Source organism: Danio rerio, chromosome 7 (assembly GCF_052040795.2).
Source record: "Danio rerio strain M-AB ecotype USA chromosome 7, GRCz13ab, whole genome shotgun sequence".
In the NCBI taxonomy this organism is placed as follows: Eukaryota; Metazoa; Chordata; class Actinopteri; order Cypriniformes; family Danionidae; genus Danio; species Danio rerio.
The window spans coordinates 26781236-26802921 of record NC_141027.1 but is presented as its reverse complement, the minus strand read 5'-3'; the positions used below and the strand labels follow the sequence as shown (position 1 = coordinate 26802921).

At 37.1% G+C, this 21686-nt stretch overlaps 1 protein-coding gene across 5 annotated transcripts in view; it reads right to left on the bottom strand.

Moving 5' to 3' along the window:
* Positions 1-45: 45 nt before the first annotated feature.
* The window catches only part of cd82a (CD82 molecule a), a 30545-nt gene continuing 8904 nt past the window's right edge, over positions 46-21686 (bottom strand). For 3 of the 5 annotated variants that reach the window (NM_001441623.1, NM_212661.3, NM_001441624.1), the window contains 7 exons: positions 18045-18117; positions 9710-9834; positions 9353-9427; positions 6060-6158; positions 5513-5686; positions 3639-3722; positions 46-1261 (listed from right to left, as the gene is read on the bottom strand). In NM_001441623.1, the coding sequence (NP_001428552.1) occupies positions 1184-1261; positions 3639-3722; positions 5513-5686; positions 6060-6158; positions 9353-9427; positions 9710-9834; positions 18045-18117 (708 nt within the window). In that variant the 3' untranslated portion in view covers positions 46-1183. Of the gene's footprint in view, positions 1262-3638; positions 4671-4967; positions 5687-6059; positions 6159-9352; positions 9428-9709; positions 9835-18044; positions 18118-21525; positions 21654-21686 lie in introns of all 5 variants that reach the window. The other 2 variants (NM_001441625.1, XR_015494587.1) reach the window with 2 other exon arrangements.

The window sequence follows — 21686 nt, the reverse complement described above, 5'->3', positions numbered from 1 at the left end:
AAGATCTGGCAGAATTACATGGCGCATAAAAACAGTGCAAACGAGTTGGGTGAGTTATTTATTGTATCACATTCGGCTTAAGAAAGGTACATGTAGTTACAATACTTCAATAATATCATAATTACTTGGTAGGGGACTGTATTCCCAGTATTACAAAAAATAGGATTTGTTTTTGGAACATCAAAACACTAAAATAAGTGAGTACCTTATATTACAAAACTAAAAGTTTTACAAATGCAAAATAATTGTTACAGATGATAAAGAAAACACTGTTAGAACTCTTCCATTATACCTGTCAAAAACAAGTATACAATTAAAGACAAAGTGGTGCCAGAGGAGAAACTCGGTTAAATTAGGATCAACGCAATACAAAATAAATCAAGTCTGCAGTCAACTTTGGGGGCGAATCTCTTAATTTTGGTTCACATCATCGAGGAATAGCTTCATATTGTACTTCCTTACAAACGTGCTCATACAAATAAGCTCGATTTACGCATGTAGAAAAAAGACATACAATTTATCATCTGTACAAAAAAAAGGTCTCCCAAAACTTATCCAAATGAACATGCAAATGAAACCTAAAATATATACACACTAATAAAAGAAAAACCTGAAACAACACTGATGTACAAACATAAACGGCAGACTATATAACAAAACTTTCGTATTTGAGACATGCCACTACAGAAGGGTGGGAATTGTGTCAGTATATGTATACCACAAAATGCTAAATATCAAAGTAAAATCCTGTTTTAACAAAAGCAGGCCCTTTGTGGTTTTCCTGTTGTCTATAAAGAGCAAACCGAAGTTTAATTGGCTGTTAACTCGTAGTTTGGGCCTCTATGATCAAAGCAAACAGACTAGAATGGGTGTTAATGAGTTTTGGTGTATAAATAAAGCATTCAGGGGCAGCGAGTCTCGTCATACACGTTTCATTCATTTATGTGGGCAGCCTTCATGTGCTATACTTCAAACTGTCATACAATGGCCTATTCAAAATGGACTAAGAAGATCTCATTACAGGGATAGTGTTACTGACAACGGGTGAAGTCTCATGATTAAACATACATTTTTTTTTCATTTGGAAACACTGTGTATACTGTAGAAAAAAAGAGGGAGATCTGTTTTTCCAAAAAGAAAAAAGGACTGAATACATTTTTGTATGAGTGTCCGTGTTTCCTTCTCAGTACTTCGGTACTTTGGTGTAATCCTCTTGGTGTACACTCTTGCAAAGGCCCATAGAAAATATCATTCCAAGCAGCTGTAGGAACAATAATTAAAAAAATCATTACAAAGAGATCAAAATGGACATGTTAAGTTTGGTATTTTAGCATAATGTAGGGCCTATTACACTTTTTAAAGATCAAAATGCCTCATAGATATTTCACTTAATCATGCAACAAATAGGAACTAATCACCAGTGGTGTGAAGTAACATATCACAGATACTCCAATTACTGTAATCGAGTAGTTTTTTCTCAAAAATTGTGATATACTAAGTAGTTTTATAAATGTGTACTTTTATTCCCCTTGAATACATTTTTAGGGCTGTATCGGTAACTCCCCTAGGGCTGTAACTCCCCTACTTTCCTTCAAACTGCAGTCACTACTCTATTTCTTTCTTGTCTGTGGTGATAGGGATTTCTTTATGGCTAAAGTGGAAAAATCAGTCCTTCAATTCCTGTCCAATCAAATCACACAAAGTAAATCGCATCATACTGAACAACCTCAAGACATGGGTGCTCTATAAATGCACCAAACATTTTGGAAACATTACATAAATGTCCACGAAGATGTCTAAAATCTTTACACACAATGACCCAGAGACTGTTTATATATAGACTGCATGTCACTGATGTGAAAATATAGGATGTTGACTGTATGAGGATTGAAATCACCAAACAGCCTTAAATAATCACTACATGAAATGAAGCAAAAATGATAGGAAGAGCTGAATGAATGAAAGAAGGATTGAACTAATGAAGGAAAGACCAAATGAATGAAGGAAGGATTCAAGGAAGGACTGAACAAACCAAGGAAGGAAGGAAGGAATGAACAAAGGACCTAATGAAGGAAGAGCAAAAGAATAAATGAACGAATGAAGGAAGGACAGAATAAACAAATGAAGGAAGGAAGAAATATGAAGATAACTGATTGCACTATAGAATGTACGTTAACACATTCCTGCACAAACTGCATGTAAATGCTTAAACTTTTCACTGTGTAATGCTGCGTTCACACCATATGCCATAGGTGGCCAACCCTGTTTTTGGAGAGCCACGTTCCTGCAGATTTCAGTTGCTACCTATATCAAACACACCTGAACCAATTAATTAGGACCTGAACACCGCGTGATAATTACAGGCAGGTGTGTTTGATATGAGTTGCAACTGAAATTTGCAGGAAGGTGACTCTCCAGGAACAGGGTTGGCCCCCCCTGCCATATACGAATGAAACGTCAAGCGCAAGTGATTTACATGTTAAGTCAATGCAAAGATGTGAATAAACATCCTACGGTGTGATTGCGCACAAATGAAGTGGCGAAAATGACACAATTCGCACAAATGAAGCACAATTAACATGTTTAATGCACATGTTTTACATAAATTGCTCAAGAGAAAATCCTGCTGCCAACACCAGACAACAGTTCATCAAACTGGGCTGGGCTCAGTTGGAAGCACCACTAAAAGCTACCATCATCCATGTACTCACATAGCACCTCTAAAAGAATCTAGTGGACTCAGACACGGCTCCAAACGAATCAACGCTGTTTTTCAGCCTTCCTAAAGCACATAAACGCAGCTTTTCTCCCGATAAAATCCATGTTAGCCATTAAGCAACTAAGCTCGAGTCACCAGGCATACAAAAGCCCTGCCCATGATGCAAATCCACGTCTATTGTACGGGAGTAAACTCAAAATGTTCACGCTTCTATTTATGCGCAAACAGCATGATTTATTCGCATGTTCCATGTTTGGTGTGAACACAGCATAATACTCACTACTCTTGGGTACTTTTAAAAGGGCTACTTTTTACTCATACTTTGAGTAATTTTTACAACAGATACTTTTACTTTACTTGCACTACATTTTTGGGCAAGTAATGATACTTTTACTTGAGTATGAGTTTTCAGTACTCTTTCCACCACCACTAATCACCAGGGCTAATTTCCTGAGAACAACCTTTTGCTAGCATTATTATTAGATTCACACCAGACTAGGAACTCTAAAATGACGCAAATCGACTTGATGATGTGCTGTTATACAAAACCAACAACTGGACAGAGGTCACCAAGATTGAATCTGTGTCTTCATTGTGTGTTTTATGATAATAAAGATAATAAAAGGTATACATTATGCACCAGAAACTACATAAAGCACATATTTACATCACTGTAGTTCCTAATGTGGTGGATTAGACCCTGCTCTGAAGTAAAAGCTAATTTAATTCCCCAAATGTAGATAACTAGATAAATTAATTCCTGTGGTGTGAATGCATCAAAAACTTATGCTTATTTATTATATACTTCTGCGCCTTAAGTGTAAGTAAAGCATTATAGGATCCCTATAAAAAAGGCTTCGATGATAAACACCCCGAAATTCTGTACTAGTACACATAAGGCAGAGGAGATAGAACATACCTCAATGACAGCCACCCCAAGACAGATTCCCAAAATAATTCCATAATTTGTGAAGAGCCAGCTCCCCACATGCTCCAGACAGCCCTGAAGAAGAATTAAAAATACATTTCTGTAAGAGCATTCAACTAAACTAGAACTGTTACCAAACATTTTACGTTAAGCATAACATATATAAATAATAAAAATGATATCTAAGAAAGTGTTTGTTTTTTTCTATAACTGGTTCACGTAGATGTGTAATAAAGTTGCCCTCAGCAATGTATTTAAAAGTGCATCTGCTATATAATATAAGTCTTTTATATAAAACAGAAAATCACGTGATTATTTTTTCTCCTACATGAAAATGTTCCATGTTTCATGTGTGTTTGACGTGATTTTAATGTGTGGTTTTTTCTGTAAGAGCTCTCTATTACACACCAATATGTGTTTCCAAACCACTATGACTGACTTTCTTCTGTGGAACACACATTGAAATATTTAGAAAAATGTCGGTAAGCATAAAGTTTCATTACTTATTGTCTTCTATTAAGGTTTCTGCGGGTTTCATCAAATCAAATTAAAAAAATTTTAAAGACATTTTTAAGACTATGAAGAATGAAATTTCAGACTTCTATAGGGATAAGTGCTAACGGTGTTTTTAATGACACAGCAGAAAAAAACTAATTAGTCATTTCTTAAGCAGGTCGCACACCAGAAGTGCCGCTTGGCGGCGCGCCACGCAGCGCCATGTATTTTAGAATTCTAAACATAGGTTTCTATCAGGATACACACACCGGCGCCGCAAGTCGGCGGCGCTCGGCGACGGCTCAGGACGCAGTTCATTTTTCAGCCGCGCCACAGAGCGCCATCTGATTAGTTTCATGTTAAATATCATTCGAATGTGCGCGTCTGGTGTGTGATACTTTAAACTGTCATGTACGCGCCGTGTCGCGGCGCCGAGCGTCGCTTCTGGTGTGCGACCTGCTTTGGTCATTAGTAATGGGCTCTATGCACAGCTAGAGTTTAAAGCCAACAATAAACTTCCAGTGAAAGCTTATTGTGACCATTTCCAATTTCATAAGGCTGTTTTTACAGCATCCATGATGTATTGTAATTGCAATACATTCAGTCAACCATTAAACGAGATGAAAGACCATTGTAACTGCTAGCGCCATCAGTAGCAGCAGAAAAATACTGGGGTAAAATAAAATGTCATATTTTAAAGACATAGTGGGGGAAAATGGAATGCAATGCAGTGCTTCTTGTCCAATCTGAGACCCACTTCATATTGTTTATCTAACAGGCAGTGCAGATCGCTGATTTTTAAAGAAATCAGATCTTAAACATTACATTTTTGTAATGGTAAGACAATTCACCAGAAGCCTTTAGGCTGCCTGGCTAAAAATATAAAGTCTGTGTGAATATAGCACATTACTCATTTCTTAAATGATGTGTCAAAACAAGCAGACCTTTAAGTGAATTTAAGACTTTAAGACCCCACGGATACCCTTGTCCATTAGATTTTCTGACCATATAATGGAAGTCAATGGGAAATGGTTTTCACCATTCTTCAAATTATTTTTATTTCTGTGTTTAAGAAGTTAGCTGTTTACACAAAGCACTTTTATTCCACTGTGCTACTTTTAGATTATTTTTAATGTAGAGCTAGACCGAAATGTTTGACCACTGTGATCGCATTTAAAATCTTTTGCATGACATGCAATCTAAATGGGGCGCACAAGTCAACAGAAGGGTAACTTTTTTAAGTTGGAGAACTTTTTCTTTAGCTTCTAAACAAATGCTTTAAAATGAACTATCCCTCCATCAACAGAGAATTACAGAAAACACTTACAGTAGCATGCTAAAATGACCACCATTAGCATTAATTTCCATACCGTCTGATAGATGGGCCAATCACTAGAAGAGGCCTGACAGAAGCCGTTATCAGGTACAATTGGTGCTTGGATGGAGTAATTGTGGCAGGAGCATGGGTACAGCGGCACTGTATTGTTCTTTATTATATGGTTCTCGTCCCAGTCCATGCGTCCATTCCAGCCACAACACTGCATCTGAGATACATCAGAAACAAAACAACAGGGCGTTTTATTAGGTATTCTATAATGCTGAGTGTAAGCCACAATAGCTCAATGCACATCTGCATCATATTTCTTATGAAATGTTTGCAATATTCAGCCTACGGCATTTTTCTGACGAAAAATAAATGACATTTGATTAACTGAAAAGAAGTTTTAAATACAAGCAAATGAACAGTCAACAGTCAGTTGTAAAGCAATCTAACAAGCATTTCTACATTCCAGAGATAAGCCGCCCACAGTAACGGTGTGTTTTTCCACTGCAATATATTCAAATGAGCTATAATACACACTTTAAACCTGAATTTAAAACAACATGGGCAAAGAGTTCTGCCCATTCTCAACTCACTGTTCTCTGCAGGTAGTCCCAGGCCTGCTCTGCGGTTTTGTTCTGTCCAGGGTAGTTTGCCACAACTTGAGACACAATTTTATCCGCCTCAGTCTTCAACTGCAACGAAAGCATTAAAAATGGTTTCATTTTCGAGCTCCAGGTATTTGGCCCTACATTCACTTTGCTAAGTTAATCAGCTACTAAAATAAGACACACTTGCTTTAGACAAATCTTTATTTACATGAGACAAACTTTAGCTAGGCTCATCTAACCTGTTTGTGTCCAAACTGTTTAAGCAAATAAGAAATTAAGTGACAACGTCTATCATCTACCTGCTCCAAATACTCTATGATTTACTGCATATCCTGCTCAGATGCTTCCTATAGTGTGGTCAGGGACAGGGACTGCAGTTTGACCTAGATGGAGAGTGCAGAAATGTTGGCGTGTACTTCTTTTCCTGTGTCGAACATGTCATTTGATTCTTTCTTTTTATTCTTTTTTTGGGTGAAAGTCTGTTCAACAACAGTGTTCCTCAAAAGAGTGTATTTTTAGGTGTGTGCAATAGGGGGCGGTGTATATATTTTTTTTTCTACACCGATTCTCCTGACCTCTTTTCTGGCTGTTCCAGAAATCTAAACAAGCCTTCACAATGAAATCTTGCTGGCAGAAGGAGCACATGGAGATCTGACCTCAACTATTCTGTGTTCCGCTGAACATGCAAGTCGTAAGTCCTTCACTCAGAAATGTTTTAATGGCGCACCTTAAATGGAGAGTTCAGTCAAATATGAAAATTCTACCATCATTTAATCACCCTTTATTTGTTCAAAACAGTTTCCTCCTTCTGTTAAATACAAAAGTTGTTCTTTTAAAGAGTGCTAATGGCTGGAACCCATTGACTTCCCTAGTATTTTTCCATGGGTCCAGCCAGCATTGTAAATATCTACTTTTGTATTCAACAGAAAACAGAAACTCATAAAGGATTAAAATCATAAGAAGAAGAGTAAATGATGAGGTCATTTTCAATTTTGGGTGAAGTACCCCATTAAGAAATACCCCCATTAAGGTTGTGAATGAGAATACCTTTATCTCATTCACAACCTGTATGGCTTTTTTGTTCTGTGACATGCAAAAGAAGATATGTGACCTCTGCTGGAATGCACAATGGCTAATTTACAGGCTAAAGGCAAAACAAGTAATATATCATTCATAAAAAAAATATATATATATATATTTTAACTCTTTATTTCCATTGCAAAAACCTTCATGCATACAGTTCGGCCTAAATCCTTACAGAAAAAAGATGGACCATATATCTGTAGGAAGTTCTCTAGGAAGTATTCTATCACAGTGAATTTAGCTTACTACAAAACGGAACTCAAAACCCTATACTGTACCTCCCACCCAGGGGGGATTTAATAATTCTGTGGGCCCTAAGCAATTCCAGCCATAGGGCCCAAGTCCTGAAATGCACCTTTCTACCTTCATTTTTATTTATATTGTTGTTTGTTATATCACAATCTTTTCTTCATTTTAAATGATTATTATTTTTTATTGTAAAATGAGTTTACAACCATTTAAAATATATTATAAATACTATATTTAACATTTTTTATATATAAACTTGACTGCTGGACTGTTCCATGATGGATATTTTATTCTGTAATATTATTATTACATAACATTGCATTAATATAATAATATTATATTTGACTGTATACTAAATTATTTTTAAATACATTAAAATTGTATTTATTTAACTCTCACCATACAGAATATGGAATATAGAATATAGAAAACAAATGTTATGTATAGTTTATAGGTAAAATCTATACTTGTAGATATTTATTGGGGGCCCCCAGATGTTCTAGGGCCCCAAGCAGCTGCTTACCTCGCTTTATTCCTATTTATGTAAAGCACTTTGAATTGCCACTGTGTATGAAATATGCTATATAAATAAACTTGCCTTGCCTTATAGGTTAAATCCACCCCTGCTCCCACCCCACCCATCTAACCTTGACCAAAATATTTGTTGAAGGTTCATAAAAAATAAAATAAGGCATACATGAATAAAATTCACAATCATAATATGGAACTGGATGGGACAAAAATTTGTGAAGCAAGGTATACATAGACAATGAAACCAAAAGAGACATTATAAGATAATTATAAAATAAGTAATGAAATAAAATTAATTAATTAATTAACATACAATAGTCTTGTAAAATTCTATCAGTTGGACAAAATGGAACAATTTGTCACTTAGTGTGAATTTCAGTTCTTCAAAGTGCAACATATTTCCAATTTCTCTAGCCCATATTTGAAAGGTGAGGACGGCGTCAGATTTTCACATTAGTAAAATGATTTTTTTTGCAATACACATGCAAAGTAGAATTACTTGTGTTTGTTTTCTACAGCAAGAACTGTCCTCTGCTCCTAAAAGTCCAATACTAGGATCAGGTTTCAGATTCATTGAATACACTTCAGAAAGAAATTTAAATATATTTTTCCGGAATGGTTGTAGTTTACTGCATGGCCACGAAGAATGAAACAGAGTTCCTGATGACACTTATTACAACATGAAGAGATTGTTGGGAATATTTTATGAAGTTTTTTATTTAAAAAAAAATGTTTATTAGGTCTGTTTTTAGTGATCCCAATTAAACATAGGACCAGGACAGAACACAGTATCAACAGTCCTGGAGCAATTCACACAAAGTAATTTTGCAAAAGATCTGTCTGTCTCTGCTAATTTGAGTTAATCATCATATAATATATTATTATATTTATTTCCTTTGGTTTTACAAAATACTTACTGCTGCTAATATTATTCTACTGTTGTTTTGCATTCAACTAATTTAGATTGACTTCAAAACACAACATTTTGCTTAAGAAGTTATCAGCATTTTTCTCACTGAATTCATGAATATTAAGTGTTTGAGATCATATTTCATGTTTTTATCTTGCACATGAGATTATTTTTCATTTATAGCATTGAATACTTATGTATATGTATTATGTATATGTGTTATGTATATGTAATATGTACTGTGCACTACTTGGAATATAACTCTTTAAACTAGATGTTTGTGCAAGATTGTTTAATATAAATAGTGTTGTTTGACATGTTGTAGTTCTGGTTTTTAGTAAAACATTATCTTGCATGTTAAATGATTTTTTAATCAATCAATCAAATAAATAATTTTTATATTATATTGGCCAATTATAGAAAATTGTAACTTCCTGAAGTTGAGTAAATCATGACTTTCCGTTCTTGAGTGAACATCCCCATTATTACAGTCACATTCACTCACCAAATCACGCTGGAAGTAGATGAGAATGGACACAGCCACTTGAGCCAGGAGAATGAGCAATAGACAGGTAAAGTACTGTAGAAAAAGACAAGAAAAAATATCACAGACCCATATAAACACCCATCACATGTGCCAGATTTCCATGTGCACTGCACTGCTATGTCTCAACATATGTGCAACAAAAACGCAACAGCTGCTTCAGTCCTGTCTGCTCAGATCATGTGAAACGAAAGCGCTCAGCACAGCAAATTTTTACATGACAGCAGAAGCTCTTTGAGTTTGCATGAGAAAAAAAGTGATTTACACAAAAACAAACAGCCAGTCAATTATATGGTGCTGAGCATTTTTGTGTCTTACCAATCCAAGCAAGCAGCGGATTTCATAGATGGCTCCCAGACATCCCAGAAACCCCAGAAGCATGGAGAAGGAGCCCACGCCAATCAGAATATAAGAGACCACCTTCAGGATCACGGATGACTCCTCTGTTAAAGAGAAATACAAAAATAAAAAATAATAAACTTTTAATTTACTCCCTATTTATTCACCCTCATGTAGTTCCAAACAATAATTGGAGTTTCTTTCATCTATTAAATAATAAAGATATTTCAAAGAAAGCTAAAAACCTGTATCCACTGACTTCCACATTGGGAAAAACAAATACTATAGAAGTCAATAGATACAGGTTTCATTTTTCAAAATATCTTCATTGTGCATACAGAAAAATGGAAATCTTAAACAGTTGAAACTATGAATGTCCAAATCCGAATACATGATCGGAAAACAGGCCGGATCACGCGGTTTCAGACTCGATCGGGGTGGATGCCCTTCCAGCTGCAACCCATCACTGGGAAACATCCACACAAACTCATGTACACACATACACAACGGGCTATTTAGCATACCCAATTTACCTGTACAGCATGTCTTTAGACTTGTGGGGAAAACCGGAGCACCCAGAGGAAACTCGTGCAAACAGGGGGAACATGCAAACTCCAGACAGAAATGCCAACTGGCCCAGCAGAGGCTCGAACCAGCGAACTTTTTGCTGTGAAGTGATTGTACTACCCACTGCACCAACGTGACACCCACTTAAAGGGATAGTTCACCCAAAAATGAGGGTTCTGTAATCATTTACTCCCTGTCCACTTGTTTCAAACTTGCTTGAGTCTTTTTCTTCTGTTTAACACAAAAGAAGATCTTTGGAAGAATGATGGAACCCTTTAACTACTGACTTTCATAGTATATATTTTACTCCTCTAGATGCAAATGGTTACAGGTTTTTAACGATTCCAAATTATCCTTGTGTTCAACAGAAAAAAAGAAACTCATAAAGGTTTGGAACAACTCGAGGGTTGGTAAATGGTGAATAAAACTATCCCATTAAGCTCTACCTAATCAAATGCACAATAGCCAGTCTCAAATGCAGCAAGTCGGTAAATACATTCTCGGGTCGCCCTCATGAATATGCACTGTGTAATGTTGGGATAACCCTTACGTTCTTGACTGAGTCATGATGATGGTTTACAGTACCGGGCGATGCTGACTGTACGCTGTTGTGGCTTTACCTCAGAAACTGCTCCTGCTTCTGTCAGGCTTTTTCCATGTGTGCTCTCATAGTGCTCTCTGTCATGTCATCCAGCCTCAAAAAGACACAACGGCTCCCCAGCAAAAACAACAATACCACAGACAGCCTCGCAAACAATAGTGCAGTGTGACCACAGAGGATACAATGGGCCATCATGTGACCTGATGTAATCATCATTACCAAACCAAAGCACTTAAATGAGATGACCATCTCAAGCCTGATGATTACAGCATGCGTCAAAGCACAAATAACAGAATGAGTTCATCCTTTCACACGCTTGAGAAGACACGGCCTACGGTTTACATAATTTAGGCTATTTAGTAATTAATCATTAAGCAACTGGATACTGAGAAAACAATGTGAAACTGAGAACTAGCAAACATTTAATCACAAACATATCTTAAAGGGACAGTTCACCCAAAAATTGGAATTCTGTTCATTTTTTAACCTCCACTAGTTTCAAACTTATATGAGTTTCTTTCTACTGAAGAAAATGAAAGAAGATATTTTAAAGAATGCTGGTAACCAAACCATTGTTGGACCCTATTGAATTTTATATTTGAATACTGTTTTCTACTATGGAAGTCAATGGAGACCATCAAATTTTTTTTTTCAAACATTTTTCAAAATAGCTTCTTTTATTTTCAAAAAGTAAAAAAAAAAAAAACATACAACTGTGAAACAAGTAAATGATCAGTAAGTTTTCAGTTTTTTGGGTGAACTAACCCTTTACAGAAAATGTGGAGTGAGTTAACTTGCTGTAATTTTTGTTCAAGGCAAAAGAAATTCTCACAAGGTTCACAGCGGTTGGTTGTTCTGAAATGTTTGACTTCAGCAAATAAAAAGAAATTAGTGAGTTTTTCAGTTGGAAATAGTGAGACAAGGCTCTTTTGTGTCATGTGGTAAATATTATCAAAATTCTCTGTCTCCATAACAATCCCACAAACAATGGCAGAATAAAGAACTTTTTCCTTAACAAAGCAAATGCCTTTTTAAGTTCAACCGCTGCGCTCAGCAGAAGCACATTTCAAAGCATTTGGCGCAGGAAACCGGTTGCGATGTTTCAATTATTCTGCCCAAACCCTAAGAATGGGCAGTGACATTGCTAATAAAAACATAAAACATATGTATCTGTGCTTTAGCTCCAATTGTGTGGGCCGCTCTAAATCTCAACCCACCCCATGCCTGTTGAAGTGCCTAGCGGTGTCAAACGGAAACAGGAAAATCCTCTAGGGATCAGTGAGCCAGTGAAGGCCACTGGCATCTGGATTAGAAAAACAATGATGTTCAGAAAACCTTTTTTACGACGAGGGGGAAAAAGGGGCTCACTGTTTGTATGCATGGTTGGGAGTCCCAACAAATAGCCAGCGGCTGCTGTGCACTGTAGGAATGTGTCTGTCAGATGAGTTATGATGTGCAAAGGAGGAATACGAGAGGCTGACAGATTGACTGCTGTTGGTATCATGCTTTGGTGCGAGCCTGGCTGTTTTTAAATCAGTTTTATGCTCTGAACAATCAATCAAGCTAAGAAAAAAAAAAAAAACTTTTTTATGGCACAGCCACTCAGACTGGGTTCAAGTCTCATGTCAGGGCACAGCATTTTGCAAGGCAACCTTTGAAAGTCAACTGCTAAGTTAATCTGAGAACTGTCAATGTGCTTAAAGCAGTGATCATTTACACAGTCTTCTGTTGTAGACTTAAAAATAAGCTCAGTCCTTGTTTTGTCATGTCAGACACATAACCTTTTGGCAAAATCTGCTATGCAATAAAATGGAATCTAAATTCATTCATTCATTCATTTTCCTTCAGCTTAGTCCCTCATTTATCTGGGGTCGCCAAAGCGGAATGAACTGCCAACTATTCCAGCATATGATTTATGCAGCGGATGCCCTTCCAGCCACAACCTAGTATTGGGAAATACCCATACATTCTAAATTTAGCCAATTTAATTTATTCAATTCACCTATAGCTCATGTCTTCGGACTGTGGAGGAAACCGGAGCACCAGGAGGGAATGAACGAGAACACTGGGATAACAAGCAAACTCCACACAGAAATGCCAACTGGCCCAGCCAGGACTCAAACCAGCAACCTTCTTGCTGTGAGGAAATAGTGCTAACCACTGAGCCAATGTACCACCCCAGAATCTAAATCTAAATTTTACATATTAAACATATTCATGGTTTAGTTTCAGCTTACATTTACATTTTCATAATGTGATTTTTTTCGTCTTCACTCTAGGCCAATTTTTTTCTTGATTTGTTTTGTCAACTATTTAAATATTTAAAAAATCTATATTTTAATAAATATATTTTATTCAGCAAAGTTGCATTAAATTGATCAAGAGTGAAAGTAAAGATTTTTCTATTGTAAAAATATATTAATAAAAAAAACAATATTGAACTTCACATAATCACACAACTATTATAAACACTGATCATAATAAGAAATGTGTCTTTAAAATCAGCAAATTAGAGTGATTTCAGAAGGATCATGTGATACTGACAACTGAAGCAATGATGCTGAAACTAACTTTGCAAATCACACACACTACCGGTTAAAAGTTTGGGGTTAGTAGGACTTTTAAATGTTTTAAAATAAGCTTATCCTGCTCACCAAGGCTGCTTTTATTTAATAAAAAATACAGAACAAGTCGTAAAACTGTGAAATGTTATTGCAATATAAAATAACTGTCTATAAATAGCTTATAATTTAATCATTTATTCCAGTAAATTAAAGATAAATTTTTTGCTTCATTACTTCAGTCTTCAGAGTCACACGATCCTTCAGAAATCACTCTAATATTAATTATTAGTATTATTATTATTATTATTATGAATAATAATAATAATAATAGCAATAATGACTGAGCAATAATTTAATTTGAAACTACATACAATAAGCCACTATTTAAAATCTTTATAAACGTTTAACAATTTTTTTACATTCAATAAATGTCGCCTTGTGTACATTTAATATACTTTTAAAATTTAATTATATGTAAAAAGATTAAAGTTGAACTCTATTTACGATGCAATAAATATAGCCTTGCTGATAACAGATAAGAGACTTCCTTCAAAAACATTTACAAATCTTATCGACCCCAAACAGAGGCTCTTTCTTTTCCCTGCTAGGAAATACTTGCTCACCACTGTTAATTTGTTCTGTCCAATGACTAATGCAATGAGAGGCCTGATCTGAGCATTGACGTGATGCATGCTAATGAAGCAGCCACTAAAAGAGGCCTGTGTGGCAGCGAGGGAGCACCTGCAGACTGCCTCAGATGTGCTATGTCACACACAGGCCCTGCCTGGCTCGACTCAATAGCTGATCCGGAGCCAGCTGTGAACATGTAGCTCCAGCCTGCTCTACAGTGTCTGTAAGACCCAGACCCAGTGACCCAGAGCTCCCTGAAATGGCCCCTGGGCTGGAAAACAGATCAGAAGAGTGTGTGCATGTGTTTGTGTGCGGGGTTGGGGGTGGGTGAAGAAAAATACAGAGCTCATCCTGGACGATCTGTCCAAAAGCCTGAATCATGCTCTTTAAGACCAGAGTAACGATGATCATCAAACGCAAGTCAAACGAGAGACAGATGGATCCTGTAAAAGTGAGTCACAAGCCCAGGAGGGTTTATTCAAAGGTAAAACAGGGTAAAACTACACTAATGAGAGCTTTAAAGGCAGGACCAATTAGCTATTTACAACACTTCGTCTAAAACATAGTTGTTCTGTTACCGTTAGTGAAGTTCATTTGAATAACTGTGAAACCTGCCATCTGAACCTGGTGCATGCCATACAAGTGGATGGAAACCTGAGGGCCTACTCACACTATGCTATCTGAACCATGCCCAGGCCCTTACCTGGATCGTTTGAAAAGTGTGAGTGCTCTGAATCAAGCTGATTCAGAGCACGGTTCACTCGGGCTTTGGCGCCGTATGCGTGTGTGTGAGTGCAAAACATGCCTGAGCTCGAAACTGAAGATGACACGTGACTTTACGGGACTGTTTCATATGGATAATATAATAATATATAGTAATAATTATTTCTACTTTTCAATAAACGCAAATTGTCATCATTTATTAAAGATGCAAACCCCTCACTGCATGACAGCTGCACCTTCAGCAAACCTCCTAATTCCTGCAGCACAAGGACTTTATGATTGGTTTTGAGCGTCAAAAGTGACTGATCTGTTCTGCAAAATATCTGACAGCGTGTCACTGCATATCAAACCACTATATTATAAAATTGAAGAAATATCCAGAGCTGAGCGAGAGCGCTTACTGAACAGCACATTATTGATGACGTAAGCTTGCCCAGGCCCGGATGTAATGTGAGTGCGAGCCGTCGGGGAAGATGGGAGGGGGGTGGGGGGAGCATGCTTTGGCCCGGTTCAAGGCAACTGTACATAGTGTGAGTACGCTCTTTAGTCTGCTTCCAAATTAACGCCTTTGATTTAAAAATGAATGCAACACCAAACGCTTTCTAAACAAACCAAATGCAGAAAAAAAAAAGTCACCAAAAAAGATCCATCAAAAGGTCAACATTTAGGCATACCTGATTTTTTACGTCATATTATGAAGGTTTGGAGTTAAAAATTACAGTGCAAACAAACCAGGTCGAAATGTATCAATTTCCTCTTTTAGTTTAAAAGAGAAGATAGATTAGGCACACACATCAAGCAATTGAGTAAAAACATAGTTAGCTGTATAGATGTAACGATTCACCGTAAGCCAGTTAAAAATCGATTCAAACAGTTAGAAATGTTTAACGAATCACACTACGTTTTTTAACAGTGGGGGCACTGTGTTTACAGACACAAACCCACTTTACTTGCACATCAGCGGCGAGCACGAGGTGGGGCAGCAGACTAAGGGTGCTTTCACACCTGTGAATCGATTCAGTTATTCCGAAACAGAGATTACAAATGTTACATTGTTGCTCTTTGCTCTTGGAGTGGTTCGCTTTCACACTGCAAAGTTTTTAAACGGACCAAAAGAGCTAAAACAAGTCACGTGTGTGTAAACTCTCCTTACATTGGTCAGTGTCAGGGTTTATTTTGCAGCGTCCCGCTCAGCTGTCAGGAGAGGTGGTGGTTTGGTGGTGATTGACAGGGTGCGCGCGACGTGTCTGAGGAGAGATGCGGTGGGGAGGGGTGAGAAGGGTGCGCGACGATGCCTATTTGAGGACTGGGAGGAAGACGCAAGATTACCGGGAGATCATCACTCGATTGCGGGCATCCGGAGACTCGCGAAACTTCCCGCCCTACTCATAATTCTCTCTTCATATAGCCGTAAGCCTATTACATATCCATAAAACACTGTGATATAACCGTGCTCGGATCGGATCGCTTTCTCACTGCAATCGAACCGCTCCAGGGATCGTTTTAATCGAGCCGAGACCACCTCATTCAAGCGATCTCGGAGCGATTACTTTGGTGCGGAACAGAGCGTGATTGCCCTGTTCACATATGCCAATCGAACCGTGCTAACTGGGCAAACGACATACGTTCCGAAACAAAAGTGTAGGTGTGAAAGCACCCTAAGATGACAGCAGTGAAGCAATCCAGATATAACACAAACGGTGCAAATACTGTAAAAAGACGTTTACCTACACTAACAGAACAATGAATATGATGCGCATAAACCATCAGCACAATGAAAAACTACTGTCACAGATGTCTATACGCAAAAAAAAAAAAAAACTATTAATAAGCCAAATAAGCCACGGATCAACGTATCACGGATTTTCAAAGCGAAAGCGTGAAGATGGTTTTCAGACTGAAAGAGAAAGTTGTTCTGTTACAGAACCAGGTATTAGATTATTTGGAGCCTCTCCTTTTCAAACCAGTTCATGCATATTTTAATCATTTGCTTATTATTATTGAATATTTAAAATGTGCAAGATTATCTCTAGTTAAGTGCCTCACACTGATACTTATACTAATCAATTTTACACGTAATGTTATTTATTCACCATCATAATCATGTTCAACTTCTGTCTCCTTTCATTTTATTTTATAATTAGTTTTTATGCCAGTGGCCAGTCTCCTGGAGCAGAGGGTCTATTGTCCACCTCTGTACACACTGCTTTCTGGTTAAGGAAAGGCTTTCCTTTCCACACCAGACATCTCAATCCACAGTGAAAGAGTTTATTCATCAGCAGGGGGACATTGTAGATGTGCAAAGGCCTCAGCTTATACCAGAAAACATAGATATGCTTATATTTATTTAAAAAAAAAAAGTAAAATTCCAGCACAGTCACAGTTTTAGTTCCTTCTTTATATTAATGAGTCTTTAGTTTGTACTGTTCATTTTTTTATTTATTTTTTTAAATGGCAATTTGGTTGTGGCAGAAAACATATTACTTTGCAAAAAATGTGCAGGAGTTAAGAAAAAAAATGAAAGGGCTCTTTACCTTAAATTTGTTTCAAATTATTTTGTTGTTGACTAAATCATGAATCTTGAGATTAGTATTGAGAATCATATCGAATCACGAGTCAGGTGAATCGTTACATCCCTAGTTAGCTGTATACTAGAGACTTGCTCCAACTGGATCAGTGAGTTGTTTACTGGAGACCATTGAATCAGTAATTCAGCGTGAAGTCACTTTGATTAGATCATTTGAATGAGTAAGTCTGTAAATCATTAAGATCCTGGAGACACATTATCAACAAATCATTTAAATCAGTCTTAACTTGGAGACTCGTTACAACTGGATCATTTAAATACACAAGTTGTTAACCAGAGACTCACTTTTATCAAAATGTTTAAATAAGTAAGCAGTTATCTGGACAATGTGAATCAGTGAGTTGATGACTCCAAAACCTATCCAATCTGATCTGTCAGATTTGCTAATTATTCATTCGGTGTGGTTTGTGAACCAATTTAACAATACATGAATGAGTAGTAGAGTACAACGTTACAGCTAGTACAAGTTTCCAAAAATAATGATTTAAAAAAAGTACTATAGTGAAAAAGGAATATTTACAGTCCACCACTGTTAATGTGACTGTTTTGTAAGTTATTAGGAGCATAACTTTCCTTCTTGTTTGACTAGATGACATTTTATGGTTTTCTTCTTGTTCACACACATTTTATCCAGACACTTACGCAACACTGCAATGAGACTCTGATTGTCTAGGAGGATCCACAGTCCAAATCCCATAATCGTGGCTCCGAAGATCTATAAGAGAGATGAGAAAGAAAAGACAAGGGGGTCAGAGGAAGAGAGAGGAGAGAAAAACGAAGGAGAGAATCAATCATGTAGCGCAGGACAGGAGGGGGACTAGGGGCCCCACATTTCACTTTACAAGCTGCAACTTGTTCGCTCCAAATCTCTTGGACAGAGCTAAAGATGGAAACTCGAGTATGAATGCGTTCCCTCAAGGTTGCGTTCGCGAGTATGTGAGGAACACACTAATCCTGGCCCGTAGGAAGCCATGAAATGTTCCCTGATCTCTAGCGGTAGGGTTCCAAACTAGTTCTCTTATTCCTCTCGGCTCACATCTGGGACTGATTGGGCTGCGCTTCTGCGTGGCAGTGGCAGGAGGGGAGGAAGGGGGAACTCAGCGGATGTTGCATGAGTTCAAGAACACCACAGATTTTGCTAAGCCTTCTCAGGCAAACACTCCATCTCCATCTCTCTTTTCTAACAACAGAGTACATGGTGTGGTATATTTAGTGTACATGCTAGAGCATTATAAGCAGTAGGGGAAAGACTACCTAAGTATCACGACTTGTCAAAAATATATAGTGCAAGCAAGTATCTGTTCTAAATGCAACTCAAAGTATGAGGCTGCATCCCAAATGGCACACTATGCACTATGTACTTATGCACTTACACACTTAACAGAATAGTATGTGTATGTAGTGTCATCCCAAATAAAACAAACTTTTTTCTAAGAGGAAATTCAAACCATTTCCTAGATGATGTTTGACTGTTGCCAAATCAGTGAAATAAATGACCAAATCACCAAATAATAGCTGTCAGGAGTATAACCACATTTACCATCAGAAGGCGCTATAATCACTCTTGTAGGAGATTTTTGGTTTCACAATCCAAAATAAATAAAGCTATCCATGTGCACCCGATAGCTCTGCCCCTTCCATTACGTGAGCAAAGCAGTGGCCGCTGAGTGCGTTAAGTGTGCATCATTACACACTTCATTTAACAGGTTGAATAAGTGCATCATCCGGGTAATTAAAGTGTACTTATTATTTTTTAGAGTTTTCAGTGTGAACACACTACTTACACTGTTTATACTACAAAATGGTGTAGATTACAGCACAAGTATGCGATTTGGGGCACACCTTGAGTAAAAGTTTATTCCACCTTACACCCTCAAATTAAAGAGTCTTTCAAAGTTAACTTATTTGCTTTTCATGGGGTATAAATTTAAAATGAGAGCTTAATTTAATGTGAAAAAACATTACATTAATATATGCACCTATAATAAGCTGAATAAGTAGGTTGACATGTTTACATCTGGAGCAAAACATAGGTTATGTACTTTGAACAAGCTACCAGTGTACAGAAGTTGGTGTCATAAACAAAACTTGCGGTATTGATGTAATACATGGAATTTGTGCATGTGTTTAAAAACGTAACATTCTGTAGTGCATTTATTTGTTGTTTAGGGCCATTTTGTGATTTTACTCATGAAGTAGGCATCGTTCATCTTTTCATCGGAGACACTAGAAGTCTAAACAGTCTCTCGGTCATTGCAAGTAATAATTTAGCATCTTCTTAAACACTTTAAATGATTCCACATTGTACATATTTGCTGTATTTTTAAAGCATCCATGTCTTGAGGTTGGTCTGTTTAATGCTACTTTTATATGCGTAAAATAAAAATACACATTTTTTTTCTACTTAGTAGAGGTCTTCAGAAAAAGTACTTCGGTACAGTAATTTGAGTATTTGTAATTCATTACTTTACATAACTTAATCCTTTAGTTATTTTGGAGAAACTTCACAAATAGGGTGCATCGAAAGAAAATTTTTGGATTTAAATTAATGCAATGTGTTTAAACACAGTCTTTCATTAAGTTTCATGTAATTGCAGGTGTTTCATTTTTAATGTATCGACTTTAACTGCAGTCTGGCACTTTCAGAAACATTTCATGCATGCCTCCAATGACAAACGAGATGTTTATATGCGAGTATGAACTGCTGAAAGAGTGTTGTTTTTTTAATGGAATATAATACAGCACGCCGAATGGGGAAAAAAAACTTGCAGGTGTCTGTGGTTCTTTACTGACTCGGTAGGTGCAGAGAATAGTGTCAGACAGCCGTATTTGTATGGAATATCCTGTAGCAAAACATGGCAAAAATCCCACACGACAGTAATTGATTGCGGTGTTTACATGTCTGTACTGCACTTCAATAATTAATTACACTAAAATCTGCATACTCCACATTTCTTAATCCAGTTTCTTTTTTATCGATTATGACCTTATTCAGATTAAATTAATCAAAAATTGCCACTTACATGGTCGAGTCTTAATCAGTGTATTGTCTTAATTGGATCAAAATCAGATTATAGGTTTACATGTAAACGTACTCAGTGCAGTTGCTGATATAGTGATCATTATCTTTATAATTCGTGGCATGTACAGACTTCAAGTCTTTCCTTTTTTAATGTTGTTGTCATACATTTGACTTCCTGTAACCACTTTCTCAAGTTCATTTTTAAACATGTATTTAAGTGCATCGCTTGTGTGACAAATGTGCAGAATTAATCATTGAGCTCTTCCTGTGCGCTTTGAGCCTGAGCACCCTGGCCTGCAGAGAATAAACTTGGATTAGAGATTTCATTTTTTCCCCGCTGCATGGAACAAACCCAAAAATGACAAGAGAGAGCAGGCTGTTTCTCTCTCTGAGTTGGAGAAGAGTAAACTGTCCAAGTAACAAATGGCAAACACTTCATCTGGACGGTAACTAGAGTGCATTCCTGTCACAGACAGATGCACGTCTGCTATGACGCACCGATAGGACAACTAATAAACATGTGGCTTCTTCATCAACTGGAAGACCTTAAACAGTACTGACTTATTTATATCAATCTGAAGATAACATCAGTTCAGTAAGTACCAGTGTTAAACTAATATTAAGGAAACTGGGACATCAGCTGCGAGTGAGCTTAGAAGCAAAATTTATAATAAGAAACAGGCTGGGGAAAGGTTGTCCCACTTGGAAAACCTGCAGTACAGTAACGCTCATAGAGTTCGATGACTTCTTCAATGAAGAATCCAGCCATAAAAGCAGAATTAGCAGTGGAGCGCAGAATGTCACAGAATTTGGCACATTTGGTTAACGCTTGAATGCATTAGAAGTAGGGCTGTACACTTAATCTAATCCTGATGTGGTCTAGTGTCGGTGAATATTAAATCAGAAAAAAGCCTCATTTTACAAGTCACCTACAGTTAAACTGCTGAGTTTGACCATTTTTGAATCCATTCAGTTGATCTCTGGGTATGACAGGAGAACTGTTAGTTTAGCATAACCAACTGAATCGGATTAGACCATTAGCATTTTGATCAAATCAAGGAACTTTGCTGCTGTACCCATGTACCCTAAAAATACTCCCACCTTGCTTGTGCCTGCTGCAGCCCGGTACGACAGAAAGTCCCTCGATTATTACCAAAGTCCCTTTAAAGCAAGTCATTTCACTCAGCTGCCATCTTTGAAATGCCTCTTGAGCAGTATGCTCGGGTATTCTGTTTGAGAGGGGAAACATCAATATCTCCAAA